This window comes from Phaethon lepturus, unplaced genomic scaffold (genome assembly GCF_000687285.1).
Source record: "Phaethon lepturus isolate BGI_N335 unplaced genomic scaffold, ASM68728v1 scaffold13703, whole genome shotgun sequence".
Taxonomy (NCBI): Eukaryota; Metazoa; Chordata; class Aves; order Phaethontiformes; family Phaethontidae; genus Phaethon; species Phaethon lepturus.
This window is the reverse complement of record NW_010531284.1, coordinates 7,109-17,831: the sequence shown is the minus strand read 5'-3', so window position 1 is coordinate 17,831 and position 10,723 is coordinate 7,109. Positions and strand designations below refer to the sequence as shown.

The following is a 10,723-nucleotide window of genomic DNA, read 5'->3' as shown; positions in this document are numbered from 1 at the left end:
TGTCTCCAGATAATGCCAATACAAAACAGAATGGTGTTTGATATTTAGGAGAAGATGCAGACAGTAAAACTTGGAAGTGTTAATAAATGTATGTTTGATAACATTCTTTTTGGATCAGAATGTTGTTAGTAATGCCATATTGAGCCTATAGAAAGTGAACCTTTAAAATAAAATTCTCCACAAGCACACTTTCCTATGGCTTTATAGCTTGTTTTATAGCTAAAATTAAATAAGCTTGAGATTTCCCCTGGTGCTGTCAATGTTTTATGGAATGTTTCAAGAAGAATATAAACTTACAGAAGAGTATTCTGTGGAGTGCAGTGTGTACAGTCCAGGGAATTGCTAATAGAGTACAACATTGCTCATTTTGCCAGCCTTACAGCCCTATAGCTTGTTCCACCTCAGTCATAGACCTCTCTGCCTATTCTGTTTCTGATGCACTGATATGCAGCTTCCAAAGTAGCAGAAGAATATTCTTCTCTGTTGTGTTTTTACTATGCGAAAATGAAATTAATGTCTTGTCAGGAGTGATAGCTATGACGACTTTGGACTGGTGCTACACTAATAACAAAATCCAAGCCTGTATATTGATTATTTTCAGGTTTTGCACTTCCTTTTCTACAGGCCAGTTGCAATAACAGGCATGAACAAATATGACTCATGGAAGTTAACTTAAAATCTCCTGATCTTGCTGGATGATATTATTCAATGAGCAGGTCTGATAAGTCTGAAAACTTCTGCTGTTTTCTTACCTTATCACAACTGTCCTCACTGTTTCCTTTCACCTTTGCAAGTTATATGCTTCATTACCATGTGGTTGATATACATGGCATTGCGATGTGTGCTCCTTGGGCAAAGAACAAATGGTAGACTTCTCATTTGCTTCAGTATCCTTGTGGTGTTTCAAGAAGGGGGAACTTCATGGGTTTCATGCTCATGAAAGCATTTTTTTCATTGAGAGGCACTACACTATTTTAGGTGTGTCAGGCAGGCTCTCAGGCAATGCTGATTTTTTTTCCATTCACTAGGTGTTTGGTGTTAGGTTTTGTGGGTTGGTTTGGTGGGTTTTTGGTTGGTTTGGAGTTTTTTGGGTGTGGTTGTTTTTTGGGTTTTGTTTTTGTTGTGTTTTTTTTTTTTAAAGCAGTTTCCTGTTTCATAGTGGTTGTTCATAGCAGTAAAATTATCCTGTCAGCCATACAGCATTTGGCATGGGACACCAAAGCTTGATAGCAATGATCTTCTTTTTAAGTCAGCCAGTCTTGCAATGATACTTGATATAGTTATATTTAGACTAAATAAAATATGGTGCAGAACCCATTTTCTTGGCTTCTTATATATATCATATGTACACCCTCATGCAGCTGACTGAAGTTGGGGAAGTAAGTACTAGAATGAAGATGAAGAATGGACAGGGTTTGTGAATTTATTCAGTGTTGAGGATGGGGAAGCATTGGCTCTTGTCTTTTATGTATCTATTTTTAAAATAAAAAGTGTTTATAAAAAATGAGGTTTTTCCTTTTTATTTAAAGACAGAAAGCTGAATCTTTTGCTGCTGTTAGTGTTTGTGATGACTTAAGGGGCTTTTTCAGTGTCCAGAAGCTGCAGTAGGAACTGATTAAAAAGATTTGTACACTCTATGCAAATGTGAAGTTTCAGCTGATAGCTAAAGCTTTTCACTGTATGCAACTGGGCAATGTTGCCTTTACAGCCATGCCCTCTCTCTGCAGCATGGAAAACCACAGAAATACTCCTTAGAAATGAAGGAAGCATACAACTGTGGGGGTGCTGGTTTTGTTTAGTGGTTCCTTAGTGCTTCTTTTCTTTGGAGTACTGCTCTAGCAGAAAGCTTCCCTCATTGCCCTACTACATCCAAATATAAAAAATGAGGGAAGCTACATTTGAATCATGGTAGCCTAGCTTTTTGCAGGAAACCTTAGATGAGTACAAATACAGTAAAAGCAGCGTGATCAGCAAGAGAAAGCACCTCTTCCTCTGTTCCATCATCCCCTCTGGGGTTACAATTTTATAAATTAAAAAAAAGACTGAAAATCCTAACAGGTTAGATCGATAGCATATACTCCAGCAAAGGCGTACATCTTTCTCCTACTGAGGTTGCAATAGGAGTTTCCGTGTATCTTTGGCAGATCTTACATTAATGCACATCATCTCATTATTCCATAATAACATGAGAAATAATTATTTTCTAATGAAAAGAAGTTCTGAGTTTATATCTAGGTTACAGAGCACTGCTTTCTAACCTCTGCATTATAGTTTAGCTATTCTGCTTGCTCTGTTAGCATGTCTCCACTTGTTTCAGTGACATGGTAATGCATTAGCTTTGGTGCAACTACCACACCAAAATAAATTAGTTGAGTCTGAAGAGGTCTATGTACAATGCCAAAACTAATCATGTTAACAGAAAGTATTAACACAAAACATAGCTGTGCCTGTGTATGAGCACAGTGTTCTGCATGCAAAAGCATTATCAATTTGTACTTTCTTACCCTTACACTTGGCTTTTTGTGCAGAAAAGAACTTTGTTCCACCCCCTGCCTACCACCTACTTCCCAGCTAATATTAAAAGCAGAGACAGCTCTATAAAGAAATTATGTTGCTGAGGTCATTGCTTTTATAAAGTACTCACTAGCACTTTATGAAGTATGAAAAATCAAGTTGTTTAAAATACTGTTGAATAAAGATTACATAAAGTCCACACACCTTTTTTTTGTTTTGTACTCTGTTTCTTCTCTAACGTCTCCAAATTTTGAGACTGAGGTGGCATCTTTTGCTGCTTACCGCTGAGTCAGTCTCCTCCACATGAGAACCCTCTAGTTCTTCTATTCCTATTCCATAACGTCATCTGTTTTTCTGGTGGACTAAGTGTTGGGGGTTTTGTTGTGTTTTTTTTTTTCTCCCTTCCAGGTACTGCTATGTGGATATTTGTTAGCAATGACTGATGTGGAATCTACATATGCAGACTTTATTGCTTCAGGAAGGACAGGTAGAAGAAATGCGTTACATGACATACTTGTGTCCTCTCCGGGTGGGAACTCTAGTGAACTAGCCTTAAAGTTATCAGAGCTTGATATAAACAAAGCAGGTGAGTACATTTTGGTCTCTTATTATGTTTGTTTAAAACTACAATGAAAAGAGTAGTACACAAAACATTGTTTATGTGCATGCATTATTCCCTTTCCCTCAGCAATAAAAATATTTTTTTCTGATCAGCCTGCAATATGAAGCCTGGATTTCATAAATAGGAGGGGTTGGTTATTTGCAAGTACAACGTATTACTCAGTAAAAGAAAAGTCACTCTGCAGTGAGTGCCTAGTGGTAGGATCCATGTCAGGATAAATTTTGTGGAAAAAATCAAGTCGTTATTAAGACCCAACTCTTTGTAATATCCTTTAATGGAAGCTTTCTGGCTTGAAGCCTGTAGGAGAAGCTATGTGTCTGCTTGAAAGGTTATTGTGCAGGTTAATTTTGTTTTCAGCTGCCGGAGGACAGAGCAAATAGCAATGTATTGTTTGTTTTACTTGGATCTTCATTTCTGGGTAAATTGTCTCTTTCTAATTTCTGATGATATTTTGTCCTTTTTTTTAAGGTGATGAGCACTAATGCAATCCTTAATCTTACTTCACCTCTAGTATTACCAAAATTTTTAGCTGGTTGTGCACCTTCAGTTGAGAGGAAGGAGGGATGATGTATGCTGAAGGGCCTTACATGAAATAAAAATAGTAATATGGCTGTGTAATCATTTTCGTGTTACATGGGTGGGTGTTAATGAATGGGTCTTACAGATATTTGAAGGCCCTTTTCAGATCTTCAGAAAGAGGTCTTATGTTTATTTTAACAATAGCAGAAGAAAACAAATGTGGCCAAGAACAAACTGTTGATAAGCACCTGCCCTGTTTGCACACATATTTTTCTCAGAGACAATGGCAAGACTTGTGAGAGGCAGCCTCATCACTGGACAACCAGATGTGGGCAGCGTGACATTTCGGTGGCTGTAGTGCTGTTTGGAGCGGGGGATTCTTTTTTTTTTTTTCTGTCAGACTAATGTACATCCTAAGGCATTTCTTCTGCGGTTGCCAGTTTGGGGCCTATAGCTTCTAGATGCATGCAATTCCAGCTGAGCAGGGCCTTTAATTTTTTTCTGTTTAAAAAATAAAGGCTTTATTTGTATGTGTGTAGGTGTGTCTATTTTAATGTGGGGATATGTGTAAAATGTTGGAAAAATATAAAGTAGGTGGCATGTGAAAAGTGTAATGCCAACCTTCTTGCTTTAATTTTTTTCAGTCTCAAATTTACACACCAAAATTGTCTTTGATCTTGTCTGTTTAGAAGATACAAACAATCCGTATTTTTAAGTTAAGCTGTTGGAGTGATTATAAGCCAGAACTGTGTTCTTTTGTGAGCTGTAAAAAGAATGTGACTTTGTGCCTGTAATACATGTTGGTATGCATTTTGTACATGCAGTTAGCTGTGTAGTGATGACAGTGGTTTAAATAACTGTTAGCCTAATTTTTAATACATAATTCAGGAGTCTAGTTTTTCTTGGAGACCTGTTTTGCAGCTTGCATAACTGAATCATTGCAGAAAAGTGTACAGTCGCTCATAAAAGTTACTTAGGTAGTAGATACACAAAAATGCCTGAATACTTCTGCAGTTTGAATTAGATACAATGAAAATATATTTAAATTTTGTATTAATAGTACACCTAGGTGCTGGATAAAAGCCTCCAAACCACAAATATTGGAAAATGCACGTAATTTCGTTCATGTGAGTACTAGTGTATTACCCAATCATGTCTTTTCAAACCAGAGAGGCTAAAAATTATTTTGCATCCCAAATTCCGGTTCAGAATATACTCGTGCTTGCAGGATGCATATATGCATCACATTTGACAAGATTAAGAGAAAAACACATGTTTAGGGTTTATATCTTCTTTCTGTCAAGGTGCATGGCAAACCATCTATTTTAAGTACTACAAATTATAATTATACAAATATAGACATCAAGTTTTGATTCTTTTTTTCTTTTTCTTTTAGTCTTCTTTTAGTCTTGTTACAGCTATATGCATTTTCTTGCAAAAGTGCAAGTACATTTGCTTTTAACTGCATGGAATAATGGCAGAGTAGGATAATGCAGATAAAAAAAAAGGCTACTATAAAACATATGTAAATTAAGCTACCCAGAAATATTTAGTACATTCACTTTGAAAAGCCTGCAGATATGTTTCCTGTAAAGAACAAGAACAGCTTTGAACAGCACTAGGCAGTGAGGCCTTGTTCAAAGACCACATTTCCTGTCATGCACTATTTGATACCTGAAGTGAATGCTGGTTAATCCCCTCATTGATGAGCCAACAACATAATCAAGAGTTTACTGCATAATTATGTATAATACATATAATTACTGTATAATACTCTCCCTTCAAAGCAACTGTTCCAGTGGCTTTTGTCCATAATAAGCAAACAACCTGCTAATATCTATGGAATGGACATATATACCAAACTTCAAAATATAGGTTCCAAGTACTCTGTGGCAATGCATTTTATCTAAATCTAGTAAATGCAACACTGTACATCTGGTAAGTAGAAAACTGCAACAGAAATCGTAAGACAAAAGACAAAAGAAAGATTTTAGTAAGGAAATCAGCAGATAGCTCATCTACACAACTCTCTCTCAAGGTAACCAATGCAATTCCAAGAAACTTTATATTCAGATCATCTTACAGGTGATTGTAGCTAAATAAAGTAGTAAGGAAAAAGTACTATGAAGAATGAGGACCAGTCTCTGCAAGTCTAATCTCTAAAACAAACTGCTGGTTTTCTATGTGTCTGCAGATACACCACAGAACACAGATTCAGTGCAGAAGTAGAAAGGAGACTTCCTTGTAAAAGTTGTAATGGTCCAACCATCTACAAAAAAATGGGGATAGCAGAGGTGTTGAAGTCATACGGAACTGGAATGAAAGACTGATTGTAGAAATTTGTGATTAAAAGTTATTTTAGTTCATGGTAGAAATGTTTTAGATGTAAGCATTGGGAATACTGATAGACACTGAAGAGTCAGTAATGTTATAGGAAGTAAAATGAATTAAAAGCTGCACGTTAGTAACTGTTTCTATCTTACCAACTCATACAACTGTATTATGGCTTACAGTATCATATTACTTGGTTTGGGTTTTTTTTAATACTGTCTGTTGGTTTCAAAATACTGTATGAGAATCATAACTCTTAAGAGCTTATAGCTGTCATGAAGGAAGAATAGTTCGAGTGTGCTTTTAGGCAAGTTTGGGATTCTCGGAACCTAGAAGCAAAATTACTTCTATAAACCTTTGGTAGGAGAGCTCTGACAGCAGAAAGACAAAGTCTGTAGTATCAAGACAGTGTATTATAGATTACATGGATTTAGACAAGTGAGTTCTTTCAGTGAGTTGAGAAAAATCTTTTAATAAGTGGCATATTAGAACCTTAGTGCTCTTTCTCTGAATCTTTTGTGCACTATGTTTAACACTTAGGTAGTGAAATGTTTAGGCTTCGTGTCCAGGATGATTTTTCTTTTAAACACAAATACATTGTAAGGTGCGCTTGCGCGCGGCTCTTTCTCTGAATCTTTGTGCACTATGTTTAACACTTAGGTAGTGAAATGTTTAGGCTTCGTGTCCAGGATGATTTTTCTTTTAAACACAAATACTTTTAAGCTCGTGTACTCGCGCGCTCCCTCTCTCCCTCTCTCCCTCTCTCCCTCTCTCCCTCTCTCCCTCTCTCCCTCTCTCCGCCCAGATGGTGTGAGGGATATAAAAGACTTCCTAGTAGTCAGAATAAAGGGAGTACAGAGGAGGCAAAAAGGCATTAAAAAAAATCAGATTCCACTCATCTGGACTTTTGCAGTCTCGGAACAAATGTAGGAGATTTTGTAGAAAGTGTTTGGACAATTTGGGCAAAAGGGATTTCTTTCCAATAGGAAATAATTGCATGTAGATCCACCCTGATGGAATCCTTTGTAAAGGGGGAGATAAAACTGAGAAATAAAGAGTTTTCTGAGAAAGTGCCTTGTAAAACAAATTTTTACTTATTACTCAACCCATAATAAACAGAACAAGCCTCACTGTTTAATAGGTTAATCAGCCTTCCATACAACTTTTCATCAGGTTGAATTTGATAATTACCAATACCCTCTGAGACATTTTGCCACCTAAATACTCTGTGCATGCACAAAACACAGCTATCATGTCTGAGCTTTTTGCAACGTTCTTTGCAATGCAAAGAATTTTTTTTCCCACTAGCAATGTGCCATTTCTTCTATATAGAAAAGAGAAGGTTTTTATGGTGCTATAAATAAAAATAAAGCTGCAGATGTACAGTGCGATTTGAAATGGGGAAACAATAAATATCGGTGTTGAGAACACTGCCTTTATTCTAAAGATCTATAGATTAATATTAAGAGGCAGTACTACCTCTACTTAGACCTCTTTACAACTTAGTCCATGGAATTTTCTTCTTTAACTACTGTATCAAGCCAGTTCAATACAAATTACTCAGAACCCTTGCAAGATACAAGAGACAACTTAGCCTTAACATTATTCCTTATTATGTACCTATAGCTAATTAGTCCACTATTCAAGGACTTTTTTTTTGCACTTAGTTTCCAGCTGTCTGAACCTGTTAGGTCTTAGGTGAAATACAATACTTTGCATATAGGTACTAATAGACCATTGTCAATGCACTTCTTATCCTTCTTTAGACAGGATTCATGAGTTGTCCGCTCATTGCCACTGTAAGATGTTTTCTCTTCCTCAGATCATTCTGTGGTTTGCAGTGAGACAGCTGAACTGAACATTGAGGGGTATGGTGCTGAAAATGGATGCACAGAACAAACAGAGCTATAACACTATTTCTTTATTGCAGTTGCATCTCTTCAGTAAATTCTGCTCAGACTTTGTGTAATGAAGTTTTTTCTCTTATATTGTCATAGTATCATAGCGAACAACTTTTATAAATACCCTACTGTGTGTGTTAAATTCTTTCATTTCTAGGTATGTTAGGTCTGTACTTAAAATGATAGTGGTGATTGCAGGTAGGAATTTGTTTTTGAAGGATTCTCTTGAGATGCATAGTACAGCTACCTTAGTAGTAAAAGGTTTCATATTTAATGCATGTTTTCAGGTTCAAATTTTTTTACTTTGTTTTTGAGACTGGTGGATGAACAGTTGGGGTTCTGGGAGCAAGACCTCTTTGGTTTAGGGTAGATCACTCACTCTTTTCTTGTGTGTTATAGAAGGCGAAGGAGATGCACAACGAAATCCAAGCGAGCAAACCGGGGAGGCCCAAGGGGAGGCAGCAAAGCAAGAAAGCTGACATCTGACTTTGACCGACTGGAGCAGCTGCTGGATGCTTTCAGACTACAAGAGCGTGCTGGAACAAATTTGTTTCCATGAGCAAGCTGGTGGAAAAGAAAGTGCATGTGTCTTCACTGCTGGAACCCACTCAACACAATGCTAAAAACAGGGGTACAAGCTGTGGCAGAAGACAGAATTTTCTCTACCTCTGTCATTAGCAATGGTTGAACATGTATTGATTTTTTTGGGGTAGCGTCATCAGATGGATCCCTTCATAATGACTACTTGATGGGAACACTTTTAGAAAGTAGAACAGGTAAATCTTGTAGCAAATGGCCTTTGAAATGTCAGAGGATCTAATTGTGTATCTTAAGCAAAGGCTTGTGTGATCCTCAGAATTTAAAATTCTCTGGCCAAAGTGTTCACCCATTAAAAGAACTGTAAAGAAAGCACTGTTTTTAGAACTTCGCATCTGTTTTACAGCTCTGTTATTTACAATGGTTTTTGTATTGTATGACTTAGATGCTCCACACTGCCCCTTCTCAACTGCTTATGAAGAATATTTCTGTTACTGTGAATTTTTCTACCACGCGTTTTGAAAGGGCTGTTTTTTTGCATAATGTGGTGATGTGCACATGATAGATTTAAAACGTCAACCGCTAAATTGATTATGCCTAAACCTAAATGACTCAGCAACACTCTAATTTGTTACTAGGTGAGCCTTCAAAACGATTTGTTAATGTGAATACTTCAGTGTGTTTTGTGTCCTTGATACAGTTTTGCCACTTGCCTGTAGTTAGTTGCATATCAGAGACTCAAATTGAATCTTTTACGTTATTCTTCCCCATTTTTCTAATTTTACTCCCAATTTCTTAATCTTTTGCCAAAATATTTTTTTAAAATGTTAGTCCAAGTATTTTATTGTTATGGTAGTTTTAAGAATACATTTATAACCTTATATGGGTTAAAATTCAAACAAATTCCGTGGTGCTAGAGATTTTCCTGGTTCACATTGTTAAAGATGGGCCTTGTTTACACACAGGAAAATAACTGGCATAGTTTATTGCCAATTATGTGTTCTGGAATGAGTTTTAGATTGCAGGATAGTTCAACTAGTGGATCATGGGCTGAATCCAGCTAGGGGGACTACTTTTTTCTATTCCTTGCCTTTGCCTCAGTTGATCAGGCTGTTAAGTTCGTACCACCAGTAGCCTGTTACTGATGCACCAGGTATAGCCAAGTGCTAGAAGCTGCTACAGCAGCCTTGTGGCTTAGGAGATGGAAAGGGAAGTGAGAGACTTGGCATCTAGCACCCAAAAGACTGGATTTTTCCCATTTCAACTATTCCAAAATGACAGTCCAAACTGGACCTTTACTGAAATACCAGGATAGATTGTGCACCCAGGGGATTACTTAAAATATCTACAAATTAATAACCTATTCTGCAGTAGCTATGCTGATTGATTTCCTTCCCCCATCCCACCCCAATAGACAAGGCCATACACAAGGTTGAATACTGCAAAATGGGGCAGCCACACCTCTGTGCAAGTAAGGTGAGTAAAGAGAGTGACTGACTAGTAAACCATGGCAATCACATAAGCACGAATCACAAAGTCAGAAGATTTGTTTTCTTTTATTAACAGGAGGTGACACTTTCTTTATATATAGTATATATATTATATATATTTTTGTGTTGTTGTTGGTTTCAAACGTTATGCACTTTTTAATGTTTGTAAACTTTTACTAATGAATAGTGTGATTGCTTCCTGAATATATTAATCATCAGTTAACAAAACATCTTTGTGGCCACAGCTGTTTGTTTCTACCATCTGTATCATAGTACTTGTCACCTGAAATTCTTTTGTGAGATACGTGGAGAGAAAAAAAACACAACACTTCTGATCAGTATTATGAGCTCATTTATTAGTGTTAATAAAAAAAAAGCCAGCAGTATGCTTGTGGCTCATTAGTGTAATATTAACTCTCACCTTTTATTGTTTGGAAGCTGAATCCCTCACTATCTTATTAGCTGTCAAATGCCTTATCTTCTTCGTAACAGAAGTAGTCCATTTGCTTTGAAAATACTGCTACCCTTAATTATTTATTAATTTGTTTCACTTGGTGTTCCTTTCAAAGTTAACACATTATTACTGACCTTTTCTAAAGTATTCCCTGTCCCCCCTCCCTTGCTCTTGCATCAAGTCTTCCAGCTGAACTGGCTGCCCCTTTGTCATGGACTAGTTACTGTCCATCTCTAGCACAAATACCAGAAGGAAACAAGAATCTAGGGCTTTTTATGGTGTTACTTTATTGATGATCCATGAAACATCATCAATAAAATGTCACAGAAAAAGGCAATAGTAGAATAAGTAATTA

At 36.8% G+C, this 10,723-nt stretch overlaps 1 protein-coding gene across 2 annotated transcripts; it reads left to right on the top strand.

The window, feature by feature from the left end:
- Positions 1 to 2,926: 2,926 nt before the first annotated feature.
- On the top strand, positions 2,927 to 10,346 carry PKIA (protein kinase (cAMP-dependent, catalytic) inhibitor alpha). 2 transcript variants are annotated; one of them, XR_738012.1, is made up of 3 exons: positions 2,929 to 3,100; positions 8,287 to 8,579; positions 10,226 to 10,346. XR_738012.1 is itself a non-coding variant. In XM_010284508.1 (2 exons), the coding sequence occupies exons 1-2, from the start codon at positions 2,950 to 2,952 to the stop codon at positions 8,364 to 8,366; spliced, it is 231 nt and encodes a 76-aa protein (XP_010282810.1). In that variant the 5' UTR covers positions 2,927 to 2,949; the 3' UTR covers positions 8,367 to 9,283. The 2 variants fall into 2 exon arrangements, 1 of the variants encoding a protein (XP_010282810.1); XM_010284508.1 differs by lacking the exon at positions 10,226 to 10,346 and having other exon boundaries at positions 2,927 to 3,100; positions 8,287 to 9,283.
- The last annotated feature ends 377 nt before the right edge of the window (positions 10,347 to 10,723 follow it).